The sequence below is a fragment of the Trifolium pratense genome, linkage group LG4 (genome assembly GCF_020283565.1).
Source record: "Trifolium pratense cultivar HEN17-A07 linkage group LG4, ARS_RC_1.1, whole genome shotgun sequence".
Classification (NCBI taxonomy): domain Eukaryota; kingdom Viridiplantae; phylum Streptophyta; class Magnoliopsida; order Fabales; family Fabaceae; genus Trifolium; species Trifolium pratense.
This window is the reverse complement of record NC_060062.1, coordinates 12,041,363-12,062,825: the sequence shown is the minus strand read 5'-3', so window position 1 is coordinate 12,062,825 and position 21,463 is coordinate 12,041,363. Positions and strand designations below refer to the sequence as shown.

The window sequence follows — 21,463 nt, the reverse complement described above, 5'->3', positions numbered from 1 at the left end:
ATTTTTATACATTAAAGGATTAATGAGACAATGAATTACATATTCAAGGCCAAAATAGTGGTTTACATTAATTTCAACTAATTAAAGAATAATGTTCCTAACATTCATCTTACTACAATCTCTACTAAAACATATTTTTAAAGAAAACAATTAGTACATGGTTTGTTTAATCTTCATTTAACTCATTAATGAATATGTAACATGGTTATTTTTGTTAAGTAGCTTCACAACTAAAAATTCTACCATTAAGTTAAATAAATAAAGTGTCTGAAATTCGAACTTTAACTCCTACATATATATATACATATAATATTCATACCAATTAAGTTAAACTCACATACATAGTTTACTTTAACATCGTCGAAGAGGTGGAAGTTATCTTCGAAATTAATTGCGTCTCATCCCTTCCTTCCTTCCCATTGCCTGCCTATGATATTCTCTTTGGCATATTCTAATGCCAGAAATTGACGCTAAGGTCTTCAAAAATTAACAATTACTCAAGCTTACTAAACAACAGTAACTTGGGTCCCTCCTATTCCCTATCTACCCTTGCTTAGGAGAGGAGAGACCCGTGATTCATGCTCAATATAGTCAACACTCCACCCTGTACTCTATGAATCAACATAAACGGCCTTTCCAATTTTGAGAAGTACAACACATGTGAATTTACAATATGTAATAAAGGAAACAGTTTAATTTAGGGTTGTTGTAATAAACTAAACGAAACAATAATGAATTGGTCAATGTGGTAAAAGTCTTGAATCTTTTAAGTAGGTTCAATTTTTAGTTCATGTGTATAAAATAAATTTGATTGAAAGAAAGAAATCACATTTTATATATATGTCATATAAATTTTTTTGGATCCAATGTGGTAAAAGTCATATATATGAATTTGTATTTTCATATTTACCATTAAAATTACGATCCAAATTAAGCTAGCATCGTTAACACTTGAGTTTCTATTTTTCGGATGAGTTTAGTTCCTAACTAATTAAAGAATATATATATATTGAAAAAAAATCACCTTTTAGTGTTTTTAGAGTATTTGTTAACATTTTTTCCTATAAAAATATAATTATTGATAACTTTATATCATTAATAAATATTGGGTAGGGATGCTAGACTGTTAGTCTCATGGAATATTTCTTAAATCAGTAGCGCAGGGAACCTTCCAAAATGCCCATTGTCCAATGTGCCAATTGATAGCGATAGGGTACTTTTGAAGATTCACAAATATAAGGATTTTGTTAAGAGTCCACATCGATTGAGAGATGATCTGACTAAGTGTTTATATACTAGAGGCAATCCTCACCTTACAAGCCGGTTTTGTAAGGTTGAGTTAGGCCCAATACTCATTTCAATAGATTTTTGTGATTTATTCTTTGATAATTTGAGGAATTTATTCGTCAACTAATAAGAGTAAATTGTATGTGTTCGCGACCACTAATCCACGTTAAGGAAAATTTTTCTAGCCACTAGATTATTTGACAAAATAAAAAACTATATGAATATAAAATAAAAAGTTGATTTAACATGTGAAATATGAAAAACAATTAATTAGAATGATTTATATTCAAAAGAATTTTCATTGTATGGTTCTATTTCTATTTGAAATTATTTTTAAAATGAAACAAAACAAAGATATGATGAATTACGAAGATACAATTTTTTTTTAATCGACTAAATTTTATTAATAAACAAATCACATAAACAAAAAGTTTGTCGGATCAAACAAAGAACAAACTCTGGTGATGAAAATATAACAAACAACCATCTTTATCCTCCCCATACAATACAACCTAAAATCAGAATAGGACATTGAAACTGAAGTGAAGTATAATATAAACATCTCCCGCCGAAAACCATTGTCGAACCGGTCCTTCCAAACTAAAAGAAAACACCGAAACTAAACAAACTCCACACAGATCTGAGAAAACTGCAACCCACCAATGCATCTAGTTCGGTGAAGACCTTCGGAAACCTCTGGTATAAGCAAAATGTCTACATTTGCGATCTTGCGTGGTTGCAGGCAAAGACTCGGGAAAGAAAGCAATGACAGAGTTTTGACGGAGAGAAAAATATTCTTGAACTGCAACAAACCAGCCACCAACGTCATATCGGAGTAAAACACACCCACCACTGCAAACATGACACCTAAACACCGCCGGAACAAACAAAACCCACTCAAAGCTATGAACCGCCAAAGCAACCTACTCCAACACCAAGAATCCAAAACCCACCACCTAGTACCTACTGACCCAGCCACAAAAACCAAACCAATGCGCAGCCGAAAAACCACCTGCACAAAATCCAAACAAAACCATCAACCCAAAGCTACAAGCGTTGCACCAGAACATAGCCACCAAAAACACCGATGTACCACTGTCCACAGCCAAACCAACCCATCCAAACCTAAAACAAACAAAGCCAGAACACTACCACACCGATACCCATAAACTCGGCCAAAACTGAACCACCGGCAGCGCCGCCATCAACAACACCACCCTCAACCTTCTAACTCGGCCAACAGAACTACTTAATTAAGGACTCGCAACCAAAATCCCAACATCGAACCTAAAACGAGTTGGGAAAATACATCTAATCTAATCTAAATATAAACAAACACAAATATGGAGAATTTTGTAAGAATATTATTATTTCGCTCTAAAGAGCACCAAACATGAGAGTGAGTAAATAATTAAGAAGTCCAACCAATAAAGTTAAGACATCTGCTATTCCTTCTTTTCGTGTCAAATAATTCGTACAGTTTACCATTTTTCAAATAAAAACAATGCACAGCTAAGCAGCTGCATCTTATGATGAAGCATTTTCTGTTGGATGTTGGAAAACAAACAACAAATGTATGATATACAGTCATTTTCATGTAACATAGGCGAGCTAAAGAATATTTACACATTTTTGTTTGTTTTTAATTTTTGTTAATATAATTTGAGAAGCTTACAAAGGAAATTAATTCATTGAAAGGAATCACTTACCAGCCGGTTAATTCCATTTCATTCCATTCATGATGTTTATAAAACGAATCTTCTTAAGCTAGCTAGATATCTATTTTGGAAAAAAGGGTCCCCAATATTATTAGGAAGAATTTATATATGAGAATTTAAAAATGTATGATATATTTGAGAACTTAAAAAAAAAAAATAACGTAATATAATATAATATTTCGATCATATTTAATTTTTTTTTTCTGTAAAAAATTTATAGCCCTTGATAGCTTCCCTTTGAACTTGCCCTCCAAAATTTCTCATTCAACCATACCCTAACTAAAGTATTACGTTACGCCAAGTTTATTCCATCGTGGAAGACGAAGCATTGACACTATTACATGCTATGAAAGAGGCTATCCGTCGTGGATTTGAGCGAGTCCAATTTGAAAGTGACTCAAAGTTGTTGGTTGACGCCATCCATTCGAGCAAACGGGGCAATTCAGAATTTAGTTTAATTGTTAACGACATTATTCTTCTTATGTCATCTTTTTCTGTAAATTTTGAGGTTAAGTTTGTTAGGAGACAAGCGAATTTGGTTGCTCATACTCTTGCTAGGGCTGCCAATGTTTGGGCTAGTTTCCCGAGATTTGAGATTATTCCCTTATATATTGAATATTTATTAGTTAATGATATGAATTAAGTTTGTTTGGTTCAAAAAAAAAACTAAATATTACGTTACGTTATTTTCAAATACAAAGGCAAATACCAATTTATTTAATTTTGGTGAAACATTGCTAAATGTTATGCATTTCCTCCATTCAAATTATATCTATGTTTTTGGTGAAATACTTTGATATCTAATTCTAGAAGTTTAGTGATACACTCTCTAACACACTTTTTTAGAAGAATATTTTCTCCCGTAAAAATTTGATTGGAGAGGGAGCGGTGGATATATCCACCCTTAACATTCTACATCTCTGTTTTTTTTCTTTTTTTTTTTTTTTAATTTTCATTCCAAGGGCCCAAATTTCACATGATGATCATTGACTGTAGATAATATTTTTCTCCACTTTTTCACACACTCTCTTTGATTAGTTAAAATATCATGAGTAGTGTTTTAGAAAGAGTGTGTTGCTTCAATAAAATAAAAAATAAGAGTGTATTGCTAACATTACTCATCTAATTTTAATAATTTGGCATTATCCCGTTTTAAATAGAAAAAAGTGATTATTTTTTTGAAGAAAAAAGATTAGACGAATTGGATTTCGGCCTCTAAGAACTCATTAGGGTTAGGAAAAATTTCATGAATTGGAGGATACTGATTGAAGAACTTGTATATTATCTGCAAAACAACCTCACATTGACACTGTGGATTACAAGTTTGATCAACAATTGGACCAATTTACATCGGCAAAATGTAATAGTAGTTTTTGGAGAGGAAACAAGAGTAAATAATATCAACAATAAATTGGTTCATATATGATAAAGATTTTGGACCATTTAAATAGGTGGTGGTTAGTGATTCGATAATTGACTCGTCTACATGGGAAAAAAATTGGTGGATAAGAAGGGATAATCACCTTATATATTTCACAAAATTTCCCCAATAAAAACTAGACATCATCGTTAACGATGAAAAATTTATACATGTAAGATAGCCGGTAACTCGTAAAAACAACATAAATTATTTTTTGAACAAATGAGACATATCATAATTGAAAAGATAAATGTTGATTTTTTATTTATTTATTGAAGCCCTGATGGAGTGATGGGGCTCACTTCACATGTGCATAAGCAAATTGTGAATCTTCCTTTCTTCCTTTCATTCAGCAGCTTCATTTCCCTTTTCACTCTTTGTTGTATCCATAATTTGGACAATTATTTACAGCAAAAAAGTGTTAAAAAAGCAACATTTTTTAAATGATATACAGTAATTAAAAGTAAAAAAATTAACATAATGATTAAAATAATCCTTTTTTATGACCTCCATGATTAAACTAATCCTGAATTTAATAGATACTAGTAAAGTGATTATGAAAGTGAGTAGATATCATTAGATACTGAAAAAAGTTTCACAATTATTTATTAATTTTTCATACTAATTTTTAATTGTACATTGAATATTCTCCGCTAACAACTGCACATAGACTAATTTTTTAAGTCGGATAGGATCATATATACACGGCAAAACTTTTTGTATTTTTTTTAATAACATTGTATTTTTAGAGTTGGATTCGAGTTTAAAATCTCCTGTTAACACTACTAGAAAACTGCTTTGGAGCGTCGGCCAAAATGAGACGCTAAATGGCCAAAAACGGACGCTACAAGGTATTTAGCGTCAGCTTAGCGTCCATCACACAATAGACGCTTAAATGCCCGAAGCAAGACAGTTGCGTCCAGTAGACGCTATTTGGCATCCGTCTGAGGAGACGCTAAGCCGAAGCTACAATCATAGTATGCAGCAGACGCTAGTAGCATCCATTTTTGTGTGACGCTATACTTATGGTTTGGTTTTATTCAATGTTGCCTATAGAGTCTGTTTGGCGGACGCTATTTTATTATTAAAAAAAAAAATATATTTTTTAGTAAAATTCTCTCCCACCACAAAGATCCATAAAACAATAGTCATAGTCATATATATACAAAGTGACAAACACAATATCTCAACCCACAAATTAAACGTAGTGTGAAACTGAATTTTGAGAATCTTAAAAGTGACAACCATTATGTCATACAACAACACTAAGAAAAAAAAACCAAGTATATGTCTAACAAATCGAAAGTAAAGTCTACACCATAAAACTATCAAAACCAAACATAATTTGTAAGACAAAATTGTGGCAAACATAAATTCTCTCGTGACGACGGCGTTTGCATAGTGTTGATTACTACATGTCTGGAAAACTTACGAAGCATCCCTTTTACAAGTTGCACTTCCATATCATCATTAACAACCTGCAAATTATACACAAAAGTGGCTAAATTAATAATGAGGCAATTCAAAGAGTAAAAACAAATTTCAAACTCAACGGAAATACAGCCAAAGTGATTCTCAATGAAATACAACAGTTCATGATATAGGCCGGACAGAACAAAGGTAGATACAAACTATATATAAAGAGAAGATCAAAGAATCGTCTTCACCATCAAATTTTGACAAAGTTACATGATACTATCTATAATTCTGCCTAGTAGTAATGTAGGCTTCAATATATTGATTATTATAGGGTGTGATGTAATGGTCCATTAACAGAAATTACAGAGCCACATTGGGTAAGTAAAGCAGGAAATTTCAAATTTTACATTGGCTTTAAGAGTACAAATAGATCAATCATGTTGTAGTTATATTGCATTATAAGAAAAATTTGATGCTTACCATTTGGAAAACATACAACCAAGACTCAACAAGAAGCTCCATACCATGGACAATCATTATATATTATGGGACTTTTCATCCCGATGCATAACAAGGTTACTTGTTTACCATATCAAAATTTCAGAGCCATTTTGAATGCCTTTTATAAACAAGAGTTGATATGAACAATCACACATATTTTGTTTTTTAAATTGTATCTTTACAGAGCATAACATAAATATCATGTATTAAACTTACTTGTAAAGTGTTTCTGAAGCATTTCCTTCCATAGAGATCACAAATGAGCTGAACACTGAATACAACATGCTGAAATACCATGGCACATTAATGAAAATCTGAAAGCAATCAACACAAGCAACACTAGATAAACTAGAGATAAACGATTCCTAAATTATTACTATTACAATAATCAGCAACAAGGACATGCAAATAAACACATTTACAAGGCATAACTAAAACAATGGATTTCAGAAACACAACAAATACACATAAATAAATTAAAGTAAAAAAATACAGAGACAAATTACAATGGTTCAGATTCTATTTATGCTTAAGAGAGAGGAAGAGAGGCTTACTGTGTTCATTAGAAAAGACGGAAAGCGAGAGAGATGAGGTCACACAAGATATTTGATGCAAATCAAACCATGATGGCGTCAGCTGTTGATGCTGCTCTAGCAGTGGCATATTCTTCTGCACAAAAATGGCATGCATTGTCATAATTTACAAGTTTTTATCTTGTACTAAAAGTAAACTTCAATGTCATACATAAAGAATAAAGTGCTTCTCTATTAACAAAATGTTCATAATAACAACGTAGCAAAACATTGGATGCAGTGGCAATATCTTAATGTAACATATACCAATGAGTTTGATCGTACTATACCTTCAGGGTAAGCCAACTTCTGCAAGGTTGTAGGAGTAATCATAATAGGCATTGTTGTTTTGAAATAATGACTTTAAAAACACCAGGATTCCGTCTGCACCTAAAACCAGCATTCTGGAAAGGCATTGTTGTTTTGCTTTGAATTATAGATAAACATTTGAACAAATAGGACCAACCCTGATTAACTCCCTCAAATTATGACAAGGAAGCTAGGACTAAAAAGGATTTCAAATATCAATCAGAAAAGGATAAAGAAAAGGAGATGATATATAGGAAAGGCATAAATTGTTAAGCTAGAAGTACAATGAGAAGATATCCAATGGATTTTATAGCATTTATTTAATTCTTTCTTTGAAGACAATCTAAATCAAATGAGAACATATGCATCAAATTAAACCTCAACATGGTGAAAACTTAAAACACGATCAAACAATATCATAATCATAATATAAACATTAGATTCAAAGTTCACATCAACTAACAAAATAGTTCACATCAGCTAGCATCAAATTAACAAAAAATAAATACTAGCCTCTCATGTTTTATTTGCTCTTTAAATAAATACTAGAATGCAAATTGAATCAATTGATTAGGCAAAAAAAAAATCTAGAAATAGCTGAGTCTAAACCCAGATATTTAGAATCATGCAAAACATTAATTTCTCAACTTCCCAATTTCAGATTCAATAATTTTTAAGATCCCTACTAACAAGTAAATATAAAAACTGTCACTTTGGAACCCTATTCCTTAAAATCAGATTCAGAAACATATAACTACCAAACCTAATTTCTAATTTCGAAACAAGAGCCTACCACGAATCTGACCTGTGAAAGATATCCGAAAAGAGTTGAAACGGAGAAAGAGGGGAACAGAGTCCCAGAACCAAAGACCTATGAACCTAGTGCTACCACAAATTCGGTCTCCGTCATATCACGTCACGACATTTCTTTATGGCGGGTGGTGCTCGACGGTGGGTGGCGGTAGGTGGTTTCCTGAAAGAGGATGAGGAATTTAATAGTTACTAAAATAGAATAAAGATTGTGACCGGTGAATAGACGAAAGTGGCAAATAGACTCCCGGCAGAGAAGAAGAAGAAGATTGAGTCGCTGGGAGAAGGAAGAGAGGCACAATTTTAGGGTTTCAGTTTAGTTTTTTTCAACGGCAACGGAGAGGAGAGATGCACGACAAGAGATTGAAGGAGAGTTGTTCTTCGACGGCAACGAGAGTTTGAAGGAGAGTTGCGCCAAATGCTTCTTCGACGGCGGAGGGATTAGGAATAGATCTCAATTTCCATTTTTGTGTCTTGGATTTTTTTTTTGTCACTTCATATATTTGGGGAATTGATAAAGAAAATATAATTAATTCATATTATTGCAGTGTGAGACTTAAATAAAAGTGGGAAACTGAATTGAAAATTTTTGGCTCTTAACAAATAGTTTTTTATTTTATTTAATTTATCATTAGAGTCCGCCTCAGCAGACTCAATGAAATAATAAAAAAATTATAAAATGAATTATTTATTTATTTTTTCATAGCGTCTCCATGGTGTCTTCAAAAGCAGACGCTAACTTTAAAAATTAAATTAAAATAATAAAATTACAGTAGCGTCTGTCAATCAGACTCAAAAGAGACGCTAGTAGCGTCCGTGTCGTGGCTGACGCTAAAAAATTTGAAGCTAAAACTCATTTTTCTTGTAGTGTAAACTGAAATAAACTAAAATTATCTTGTACAAACACTCTTGAATTTAATTAACCTCTTACTATACGCTTGTGAATTCATCACTTTTGTATTGATTTTGACATTGCATATGAAAACAATGCTTCTCCTCCCCAAAATCACATATTGCTTAGGGGACCATACATAATGATGCAGTTTAATATTGAAAGTTGTTTTCTTAATAGTGTTTTTTATATATAAAAATAGTTGTGCAATGTTATTTAAATCCTGATTGGTCCATTGAATTTAAATGCCTTGGACCAATGTGGTGAACTTGAGCATGTGTGTGATGTGATCACATATGCACATACAGTTAAAGAAGTTCCACATTGCGAGATGACTTGAATGCATGTTTATAAGTGAGGGTAATTTTCACCTTATAAGTCAGTTTTGTAAGGATGACTTAAGTCTAATATAATAATCTAAGATGGTATTAAAGCCTCCTCCACGATCCGTTGGGTGGTCTGCTATCAGATTTCTGACCGGGTCATCCACCATTTATATACGTGCCCCAAGTCCAACAGACAACAATGCTGTGCATGATGAGGTGTATTAAGAAGTCTCACGTCACTTGCGAGATGACCTGAATATGTGTTTATAAAATAGAGACAGGACAATCCTCACCTTACAAGCCAATTTTGTATAGTTGAGTTAGACTAAATTCTAAGATGGTATCAGAGTCTCTCAAAGATTCGTTGGGCCACCTGTTGTCATACTTGCACTATCGGGTCACCCACCGTTTATATCCACGCACCAAGCTCAATGATATGATGTTAGGCGTGATGGTGTGTTAAGAAGTGTCTCACATCGGTTGCGAGATGATCTGAATATAAGTTAAGTCAATCATCACCTTAAAAATCAGTTTTGTGATAATGGATTAAGTCAATATAAAAATCTAAGACATTCATAACTTATAAAAAAGTATCAAAATACTAAATTAATTTTTCCCCGGGACATTTAAAATCTCATATACGGTTCTAAATGAATGAAAAGAATGGTGCTCCTATTAAAAAATTTGACAAAGTCTTAAAATTCTCTCAATTTTCACATTACAATTCTAACACTCTAAATCAATAGGAACAAACTTTTGACTCAAAAGAGTGAAGAATACACATTCACACATTAATAGTTCTATAATATATATTTCTAATAAAATCCATTTTTTCACATGGCCTAACATGATTGAGGTGGCCAATAACAAATCCTTAATGTTCAATTTGGTCCATATCCTTATCATATCAATTTTGGGGGGGCTAACCAATCTCACCCCTTCTTGGTTTCCTAACTTCAAAAAATAATATTTGTCAAAAAAAAAAAACTTCAAAAAATAATAATCCATTTTACAATTATTCTCTATTTTAGTTACACAAAAACAGCTAGCTACTTTTGGATTTATATACCTCATAATATCCGCATTTTTACTTTTAAATTCTCACCTTCATATATATAAATATATACCTTCACTCTCCTTATGAATCTCCATCGAGAAACACTACAAAAAAAATACACAATGAGCAAAATAATTAGTTCTTCTCTTCTTATATCTTTTCTCATTTTTTCACACTTTGTGATTGAAATTCATGGAAACAAACAAGTTAAAGCTCTTGACAATCTTCACAAAGAAAAATATAGAGTAAATTCACAAATTGATAAAAGTGAATTTGAGGTACAAGATATTGTGTATGAAGAAGCTATTGTTCATTCTCAAGAAGGACTTAAAGAGAAGGATAGGATTAAGAGTCTTCCAGGACAACCCTTTGTGAAATTCTCTCAATATGGAGGGTATATCACATTGGATAAGTCTGCTGGTAGTGCCTTTTATTATTATTTTGTTGAAGCTCAACAATCTAAAGAAACACTTCCTCTTCTTCTTTGGCTCAATGGAGGTAAAAAAAAATTACTTATATTATTATTAAATTTAAACAACTTGCTAATATGTATTTTAAGGACACCGCTAAAAAATTTAAAATCAAACTTAAATTTTAAAAAAATTGTAAAACATTGTTATATTAAATTTCTTATCATATATTATATGTATCCTGATGACGCATGTTAATATTTTTCTACAATTTAAGCATTTAATTAGTCTTTCTTTCTTTACAATGCATCTTGTTGGTTGTTGAAGTACTTCATGTTGAAGTATCCTAAAATTAATTGAAAACTTTTTTGTGGTTTATTTAATTTGAAATCTTATAAAATGTGTGGACACTGGGCATGCACATGTGAAATATCTCTCTTTGTCTCTTCTTTATCACATTTTAAGGGAAACATCATTTACAGCTGAATAAATATGTACCATAGAAATATCCTAAAGAACATGGCCAATAATACTTGCTAAATACATCCAATATAGACTTTTCTACTTTTCCTTCACTATCATCTCTCTTTGTCAATACATTATTGTTTTTCATGAAGGTGTTACATCAATTATTAATGCTCTTAATTATCAACAAAGAACTCTAGTTAGATTCATTGAGATTGTTAAGAATTGATGTATGACAACAATAAAAAAGCTAACAATAATTTAATTTGTCAAAATAAAAGTAATATTATTTTAATTTTTTTTTATAAAGTGTAATTTAATTTTTTTTCTTGAATGCAATGTAAATATTTTCCGTGAATATAAAGTACACCATACATAAGTTTATATGAATAATACAGTACTAGCTAGTACAAAAAAGTATTGTGCACATGTATAATAATAAATAAATAAATGGCTCACTATAGTCTATAGTGATGAGTTTGGTCAACATATTTTATCAAATTGGGAGCCATGTGGTTGTTAATTGGTAGGGTAACAACATCATGCTTGTGGGCACAAACATAAATAATAATAATAATAATAATAATAATAATAATAATAATAATAATAATAATGATAATAATAATAATGATGATGATAATAATAATAATAATAATAATAATTAAACTTACAATTAAATGTTAATCATTGTGGCTAATTAGTATATTATTTTTTCAATTTTTAGGTCCCGGATGTTCATCTCTGGCCTATGGAGCAATGCAAGAATTGGGACCTTTCAGAGTAAACAGTGATGGCAAAACACTACACCAAAATAGATACTCATGGAACCATGGTACATATATATATATAAAATTATGAAATTCTATTTTTATTTACTGTTTACTCATCATTATTATAAGAAATTAATTATTTTATAAGTTTATTGACTATGTGATATATTTCGTCGATATTATAGACTAAATAGATTAATAGTTTAATGAATTAAAAATTAATTTATTTTTTATAATAAGGATCAGAAGGAGTAATATATATAACAAAATAAATTATATTAATTATTAAGTATATATATCTAACTAGTTAATGAGTCAATTGGGTGATTTTGAAGCTGCAAATGTTTTGTTCTTGGAGTCACCTGTTGGAGTAGGATTTTCTTATTCAAATAAATCATCAGATTATGATATCAATGGAGACAAGAGAACAGCTACACTCAACTATTTATTTTTGGTAAATTGGTTGGAAAGATTTCCAGAATATAAAAATAGAGATTTCTATATTTCTGGAGAAAGTTATGCTGGACATTATGTTCCTCAACTTGCTCATACCATTCTCTATCATAACAAAAAGGCAAAGACAATCATTAACCTCAAAGGAATCTTGGTATGTCACTTCCTCCTTCTTAATTAATTATTCCCCTATTTTATATACACACACTATAGTTTATAATCAAGCTTTAATTTGCAAAAAGATAATTAAGAAAAATATGTAATTCATATATATTTTAATGTAAAATTTTTATACTTTTAAATTAATTAGAATCGTCAAATTATTTAGAATGTTTAATTTTAATCACAATTACTTTTAACGTCTAAAATATGAAAGTTTATTGAATATGTAAAACTTTTTATACTAACAACATTTTGAAATTAATTTTTATATAAAAAAAAATTATGGATATCACGAATTATTTCTGTAAAATGTGAGATATAATAATTGTTAGTGGATGATTATAAAGTAAAGTGGTAAAGTGGTAAGGAGATCAAAATTTCGATTTACATCTTCAATATAATTAACAAAAACTAAATATACTAATTACTAATGTTTGTATGTTTAAAAAAGAGTTATTTTGTAAAATCTTTCAAATATTATTATCATTTCATAAAAATAAATTCAAAGATGCTCTTACTAAGGCCAACATTTTGAATAACCTTTTTCAAAAGTGGAGAAAATTCTTGTTGTTTCAATGATGATAGAGATAGAATGCATAAAATTGGCTGTTTTCATAATTCTATTGGTCCATGGTCAGGCCACTTCATTTTGGGTGGGTCCAACATTTTAGTTTATTTATGGCTCATGATTGGCTTATTAACTTCTTTTGGATTATTTGTGTGTGAGAGGTATAAGAGAAAATAGAAAGAAAAAGTTTTTTGAAAAATAAAATAAAAGAGAGAAAGTAAGAGATGGGATGAATGATTGATCATGAAATATTAGAAAAATAATAGTAACATAAAAGGTATATAAGAAAGAAAATATTATTTCACCAAAAAAATAAAAAGGAAAAAAATGTGTTTAAATATAAAGGAGTTGTTATGATAAATGGTCCCTTTGGGCACTTCCTTTTTTATGAGTCAAACTTTGGGCTCTTCCTTGTTTGAGCTATGAGACATCTTGGGGAAAAAATATTAAACTCGATTTACTTTTGTCTCCTTACTCTATTTTTTATTTGTACTACGAAATTATCAAACTATTTTCGTCCGTTATTTAGGTAGCGGACATCCCTCAAAACATTCTACCTTTATAATGTTTGTTATTTAAGTAGCAGATGACATTTATAAAAATTTATTATTCTTATAATATTCATTACTTAAGTAGCGGAAGAGTAAAATGGAAAATATAATTATTCGACGCGCCCTGATTATGTCATGGACCCAAGCATGGTTTTGGTCCTTTGTGGACCATATAGGTGCTAGTAATAGTATTGAGTTGTCAAAATGCTAATTGGTTTTCTTGCTATAAAACAACATATAATTCAAAGTTCAAAAGCTTGAAAACAAAGAAAAAAAATTAACTTGTGTAACAATTTGCAAATCTATCTTCTTTTTCCATTTCCACATTAAAAATACAAATTATTTAGGAATGAGTGAGTGCAAAATAATATAAATTAGTCAATTAATAAAAAGGATTAAAAAAAATTATTATTAGTTTTATATTATGTGCATTTATTTTCTTAATATTTTGCAGATAGGGAATGCAGTAATCAATGATGATACAGACTCAACAGGAATGTATGATTATCTTGCAAGTCATGCTATCATCTCAGACAGAGCAGCTTATGCTATCAACAAAAACATTTGTGATTTCTCATCAGATAATAATCTCACAAGTGAATGCAATGCAATTGCTGATGAAGTTACTTTGGATCTTGCATTCATTGATTTATATAACATTTATGCCCCAACATGCAAAAATGAAAATCTCACATCCAAGCCCAATAAGTACACTGTAAGCCTCAAATTTTCCCAAAAAGTACTTTGGTTAATTATTTACTTTTTATCAAGTTCAATTTCAACCAAAAAATAAATAAATTCATGTTTAATTCTCTATTCGGTGATTTTGATAAAAATTTTAATCTATATTTAGTCCTTAAAATCACTGAATGAGAGATTAAACATGAATGTAATATTTTTTTTTTCTAACCCTCAATAATTAGGTTCGTTGATCTACGGCAAGTGCTTCAAAGAATCCTCACGTTTAATCCCTTTGAACCTGCTATAAGATTAATTCTCAAGTCGATAGCATAATATTCATTTTTTTTATATACAAATTAGAATGCCTCTCAAATAGATGATTTTAAGAATTAAACATGTCACTGTTAGTATGATAGTACGTACGAATGTAATTTTATTGAGAACTGACTAGAAGTGTATTTTATCGAGACTAAAAGTATATTTAAGTTTTTCAGTTAATTTAAGAAAATGCATTTATATGAACTTGAATAGAATTAATTAATTTTCCTTGTTTATCTTTTTTTGTAGATTGTGAATGATCCATGTGGTGAGTTTTATGTGTATGGTTATCTTAATAGAGAAGATGTTCAAGAAGCACTTCATGCTAATGTCACCAAACTCAAATATGAATGGAGTCCTTGCAGTAGTGTCATTAGACACTGGGTTGATAGTGCTTCAACAGTCCTTCCCCTTTTACATGAATTTCTCAATAATGGCTTAAGGGTTTGGATTTTCAGGTTAAATATTCTCATTCCCCTTTTTATATAATATTTGACTAAGAAAATTAACATCAACACAATAATACATTTTCATTAATTTATTTATACAGTGGTGATACAGATGGAAGGGTTCCTGTTACTTCAACTAAGTATTCAATTAAGAAGCTGAACCTTCCTGTTAAAAATAATTGGCACCCTTGGCTTTCCTATGGAGAGGTAATGTAAAGAATTGTTATTTATATTATACCCCTAGCCTTTTTATTGAAATGAAACAATAAATGTGTTATTTTCTTTTTTATGTTTTTAACAATAATATGTTAGAGCTTTTTTTTTCCACCCTGCAGTCGCTATATTCTCAAAAAAGGAAGAAAAAAAATTACTATTTTTTACGCTTAGAAGTATACTTTCAAACAAAAACATAGTATAATTTTTTCGAAAATCGTGGAAAAAGAAGCTAACAAATCTACTTATAGTATAAGTATAAGAATGTGTTTTCATTAAAAATAAAAAATAAGAAGCTTGTTTTTGACACAGGTTGGTGGCTATACAGAAGTATACAAGGGAGGCCTAACATTTGCTACAGTGAGACAAGCAGGACATCAAGTGCCAAGTTACCAACCAGCAAGAGCTCTTACTTTGATTAAACATTTCTTAGATGGCACTCCTCTTCCTGCTCCTAAATTAAAAAACTAGTCTCAATGAAAGCAAATTCAGTTCTAACTGGATTTCTTAGATTCTCAGTTATGATCTTTTTCATTGATCAGACTTGTATAAATAATCATAAATGTTAATGCAATATCCAATTTGCCTTGCTCACATATTTCTATTTCTTATATTTTGTTGATAATTATAATTTTATTTTCTGTATTTAAATTTTTATATAAAAAAACCAATTTCTGTGTAAAATATTAAGATAAACCAAGTAAAAACAACATTATATATTTATATAATTATTAATAGAACAAATTTTTAAATAGCTTCAAGACAATTAGGAAGAAAAAAAATTCAAGAGAATTTAAGAGAAAAAACCAAACATTATGTTGTGTATTGTAGTCAAGTAGTTCAAATTATTGAAATTAAATTAAAGAATGTAAATTCAGTTTTGTACATTTGACAAAGTATACCAACAAGCAGGCAAAACTCAAATGCATTTCCTTAGGTACTTTTTGTGGTGTTCTTAACTTAAAATACAATTTTTGTGGTTATAACGAACTTCTAAAAACGGATTTGACGAAATCATGGTAGTTATGAATATTTAAGTAAGGAACGGCGCAAAATGTACCTAAGGAAATGCATCTATGCATTGTCCTACCAATGAAGCAACTGTTGACATGGGCAAATGATTGCTCAGATTAGTTTATGTACAACTGACTAATTGTTATGTTTCATATTTCAAAACAATCTTCATCCTCGTCTTCATTATCTATTTCCTTGTCCCAATCCAATGAGAATTTGGTGGCTGATTTTATTAACTCTGTTAGTCCAGTGACATCCTCTAAGTATGTAGGATGATTAATTGCTTCAAGTATGAACTCCATTCCTCGGTTCCGATATTCGGATACAACCTGAATGGTTGCAGTTTTAGAAAACAAAGGGGATCAGGAAAATGATAATCATAGGTTTAACAAACTTAAGTAGCTTTGTTGTGACCCTAATCCTCCCTCCATTTTCAGAAATGATATTATTGAAGTTAATATTAAAATATTAAAATCATGTTAGCACACTATCAAACTTATGGATGAGGTGTTCCAGGCAAAACATCTAAAGAACTTCCGGAAGCAATATAAACAGTGAAGCCCGAAGCATACTATAACTAACCACAAAAGCATTTATCGAACATTATTCAGACTTACTGTATGGCAACAGGCTGTGCAGCTGGAAGAGGAGTAACCTATGAGGCTCATTTGAGAAAATTGAGAAAGGGAACCGCGAATCTGATGCGGTAAAATGCCAAGAGGGTTCTCAGAAGCTCCACTGACACTGTTGTTAATATCAGCCTCTGCAAATATCCTGAAAAAACGTTTTCAATATTTGAATTTTAGGCATGATACATAAAGTTGGTCAAAATTTCATTTTTCAAAATTCTTCAACATAAAATCATTGGTTGCAGAATTACCCTTGAGGGTGATGCAAAATCCCTACTAAAAGTTCAACAGCAAGGGCGGATGCAATAGGAGCTAGCCCCGGTCGGGTTACAGTACATTGCTGGTCCAAAGTGCGGTTCGATGTTGACTGCAGAAAGCAAGTATGAATTAGTTATAAATGTTACATCCATTAAAAAATCACAACATAATGCTACTTGGAAATTACATCGGTTGGCGCAACAACATCGTTACAGAAATAGCATCCCAATCTATGTTTCCCATTTGCATCCTTTCCACACGAATCAGAAGATGAAGAATTAGCTGTTTCTGCACTCAAGTCACCGGCACTACTGAAAGGACCAGCTCCGTGGCGCATCACCAAGAAACTTTCAAACCCTAGTGCTGCAGTCATGGTAATCTGCGAATATATAAATAATCATGTTAGTTAAGCAGTGATATAAATAAATAACAATAAACAACAGAACATATATGCTATTTAAAAGTATAAACTGCCCAACCTTGTTAGCATTGGCACAGAGAAGTGTCGGGAGCCATCGACTTTCCCTTGTATCTGTCAATAAAAAAACTGCATCATGAGAATCAATCAAATCGTGCAAACGTCTGCAATCATTGATCACGCTATCCTGATTCTTGCTATCAATCGGGTGTCCAGGCATTGGTATAGCCATAACAATGCCTTCCGCTTCCTGAATAAGAACAAAAAACATGCAGTTATAAATGTTATCATAGGGTTTAGCTTCAACTTAAGTCTTAGGGATTGATGATCTACCACTGCTGGAAATATCCGTTTGAGACTTTCAACTGCTGCTGTAGCTTTAAACTCTCCACCATTAAGACAGTTATCCAAAGTATAAAGAGACTGCCTCAATGGATTAGACATAGCCACCTTGCCATTGTCGACTAGAGTAATTTTCCGGACACCCCACGCCTGCAGTGATAAATATTAGTTAACAAGAATTGAAAAATTGAAACAACAGGATTTTCTTAGTACCCACCATAAGCATGCGTGCAACCTGGCATCCAAGTGTGCCTGCTCCGAGGAGAAGACACCTGAGGGAAGACAAAACACTCAAGTCCAGAGATGGCAAAGCACGCCACCTCATAAGCTTTAAATTCAAATCTGCAGCAGATACGGCCAACCTATAAAAACACATTTAAAGTGACGATGATTCAAAATACAAGATATGCTAAAAAAGTAAATAGCATTACCAAATAAAGGCAATGTCTACTGTGCACAAATCATTAAGTGGTGCACCATGCAACCTTGACTGGAGAAAATAATGAAGACAACGAACCTGGTAGGATCCATGGACTGTGCAAGGCTAATACGCCTAGGTCCTTTTTTCCCCTTATTATTAAGTTCCCAGCCAACTGCATTAGGTATAGCATCTTTCCACCCTATATACAGTTACTCCTTTCAAATTAGAAACCCAACAAACTAAAAAGAAAGAGACGTCGACAATGTAACTATCACGTGATTAACAGAGCTCTACCTTGTGGAACAGTTATCAATGCTTCACCAACAAGAGACAAGCTCATATCAGCAAAACCACGGTTCTCTCTATAGCAGAAAAATTGAACAGACTTGAGATTCCACTTTGCAGAAATAAGTGCTAACAAGTTGCGCAGAGGCCATCCAGGATTATTAGGGAGATGACACGGGTCATAAAATCCAAATAGGATCTGCCAATAGAATCTAGTAAATTTCACAAAAGACATCTATAGTTTCTCATTGAGTAATTTCTATGTATGACTATGCAAAAGAAACTTCAGAAAAATTGCAAGCAACTATTACTATTATAACAAGAGTTCGAAAAAGAGACCTTGTGATCATCGCTCTGACAAGCTTCCCAGTCCTTCAGAAGCCTAACAGTAGCACGTGAATTTGGATCTATAGTTACTAAAAAGAATGGGATATCTGCCAAATATTCTCTACTATTAGGCAAAGCATGCCGAGTTTAGAGAAAAGAAAACAACTAAAGCGATAAGGAGATTGCGATTTATATACCTGCCGTTGATTTTGAACCACGCCACTCATTACAGGCTGCAGAGAGGGATTCTGCCTGTCATTTATTTAATATTAAAACAGTGTCAGCATCCATTATAATAATAATCATACCAACAAAAACTGAGTGCTTAAAATATTGCAACTCAGAGCACCTCTTCGATGCTCAACCACTGAGAAGCTGGACTTAAATTAACCAAAGTTGCAGGAGGATCAAGCATGAGAGCAGGGAATGCAAACCAGTAGTGGAAACTCCACTTTTTCAGGTCAGCAAAAGAAATAACAAGGAATCTTGAGAGTACTGAACAGTCCTCCACAGCTCTTCCTGATTGAATATCATCCCATATCTGATTTAACAACAAACGGAAAAGTTATGATCTAAACTTGTTGATATTCAATTCTCTTATCATGTAATAATGACTACATTTACTGAATGGCTTACCTTTCTTGCCTCTTCCTTTAACAGATTCTGTATATCAAGTGCACTAAAGCTCTCCACAGTATTAGTGTTGTAAAGTATCCCTGGAACAGAACACCTGTTCCTGTTTCCATGGCTTGGTTCTGGTATTAGTGATGCTTCACTTGATTCAGAAGGTAATGACTCAGCTAAAAGAGTTAAATAATTTGATACTCGTGGGTGTGAGCAAGGTGCATAGAAACCTGCAATCAAGATAAAGCACAATCAATGGAAAATAAAAATGTCATCAAGTTGGTGCTTTAAAGTTTAAAGAGCTAATAACATTATCGGCATTGCTTAAATGTTTGGAACAGCATGTAAAAAGAGTCAAATAATTTTTTAGTTGCTATAAAATTTATATTATCTGCTCACTTTTAAGGCCTTTTTGGGTTGGCTTATTTGAACATATTTACTTGCACAAGCAGTTGTTGAGATTATTTGAGAGGGTTTTATGAAAACATATTATAACAAGTCCATAAGGTGTTTTCAGCTTATTTCCATAAGCTCTCTAGGGGCCTGTTTGGGTTGTCTTATTTTTGAATGCTAAACAGCTTATGCAAATAAATAAGCTTTTATGTATTTTTGTTAGTGAAAACTTATGAATTAACATAAAACTTTATTTATTTGCATAAGCTATTTTCATAAGCTCAAAATAAGCCAAATCCAAACGGGCCGTAGGATAGCTTATGAAAAAGCTTAAACAGTTTGACTTTATTTTATCTATTGTTATAGAAATAACTTAGACTTAAGCACTTAACTACGTTGTTTATCTAATCAGGGCCTTAGTCCCCATAATCCAACTTACATTCTATACAAAAACAATTATATGATGAAATAGCTTATTCCACAATGAAAAAGCTCATTGTATTAAATCAATTCACCAATTACTCCCCTAACATTAACATGGTTTATTGATTAAACCACGATATCGAAAGTTGAAAGTATCATAATAGAATCACACATTAATTAGTAAGGTTTAAATTCTTTCATAAAGTGATTCCTAAAAATTTATTTAAATTCTAAGTATCAAAAATATGTCTTTTACATAATTGTTGACTATAACTTACTATAAGAAAATAAATAAAAAAAGAAAAGAGTGAAGAAAAAAACCAGTTATGGGTATTGGAGAATCATCAATGCCAAGTTTATTGAGCTTCAAAGAAGACAACTTATGCCAGAAGCCTTCATCGACAGAGCTCTGCATCGGTGCAAATTGCAGCAAAGATTGATGATTGATTTTGGATTCCGCCATGGTTGTTAGCTTCGAATGATGGATCTGATGTTGCGTTCAAATTCAAATAATATTTGGAATTTAAGCAAAATTTATCTTTCAATCGCTTTTGTTAGTTAGTGACGTTTGTTTTCGTCATCTTCATCGTCAAAGGAAGTTCTGTTTAATATATATGGGCTATGGGCTTGCAAATTAATGCCAATTTATAAAAATTATTCAAAAAAATTATTACTTCATGTAAACTCAAAAAAATTTAAAAATAAAAATAAAATTGATTGAAGTCAAGTGTTAATGACTTATCACTTATCATTAAGACGTATTGTTAGAATTAGAAATTGGCATGGCAATAAAATCTATACTCGCGGTACCCATCTAAATCCTACTTGCTTTGACGAGGAAAATCTAAATTGACTTGGTTTAAGTTCGGGTTTGAATTTTTCCTGGTTTCAAAAGACGGGTTGGGGCGGGTAATTGAGACATTGATACCCACCCTGAACCTGCCTCGCTTATATTAAAATTATATTTTACCTATTTTA

The 21,463-nt window shown here is 31.6% G+C and overlaps 2 protein-coding genes and 1 long non-coding RNA gene across 4 annotated transcripts; 1 reads left to right on the top strand and 2 right to left on the bottom strand.

The window, feature by feature from the left end:
* Positions 1 to 5,635: 5,635 nt before the first annotated feature.
* LOC123919815 lies at positions 5,636 to 8,634 on the bottom strand. 2 transcript variants are annotated; one of them, XR_006813323.1, is made up of 5 exons: positions 8,032 to 8,634; positions 7,208 to 7,422; positions 6,900 to 7,014; positions 6,562 to 6,630; positions 5,636 to 5,903 (listed from the first exon to the last, which is right to left on the bottom strand). It is a non-coding gene; the product is annotated as an uncharacterized LOC123919815 (long non-coding RNA). The 2 variants fall into 2 exon arrangements; XR_006813322.1 differs by having other exon boundaries at positions 7,208 to 7,321; positions 8,032 to 8,562.
* A 1,501-nt stretch (positions 8,635 to 10,135) lies between these two features.
* Positions 10,136 to 15,945, top strand: LOC123919814 (serine carboxypeptidase-like 40). The gene is made up of 7 exons (XM_045971819.1): positions 10,136 to 10,809; positions 11,911 to 12,018; positions 12,292 to 12,563; positions 14,145 to 14,405; positions 14,939 to 15,147; positions 15,240 to 15,345; positions 15,664 to 15,945. The coding sequence occupies exons 1-7, from the start codon at positions 10,395 to 10,397 to the stop codon at positions 15,820 to 15,822; spliced, it is 1,530 nt and encodes a 509-aa protein (XP_045827775.1). The 5' UTR covers positions 10,136 to 10,394; the 3' UTR covers positions 15,823 to 15,945.
* Positions 15,946 to 16,117: 172 nt separating this feature from the next.
* Positions 16,118 to 21,097, bottom strand: LOC123919813 (ubiquitin-like modifier-activating enzyme atg7). Its single transcript, XM_045971818.1, has 14 exons — positions 20,807 to 21,097; positions 19,682 to 19,899; positions 19,395 to 19,586; positions 19,243 to 19,297; positions 19,058 to 19,152; positions 18,728 to 18,917; positions 18,530 to 18,632; positions 18,230 to 18,374; positions 18,004 to 18,162; positions 17,732 to 17,920; positions 17,440 to 17,631; positions 17,246 to 17,361; positions 16,983 to 17,139; positions 16,118 to 16,694 (listed from the first exon to the last, which is right to left on the bottom strand). Exons 1-14 carry the CDS (start codon positions 20,946 to 20,948, stop codon positions 16,515 to 16,517), a joined length of 2,133 nt encoding a protein of 710 aa, XP_045827774.1. The 5' UTR covers positions 20,949 to 21,097; the 3' UTR covers positions 16,118 to 16,514.
* Positions 21,098 to 21,463: the final 366 nt, after the last annotated feature.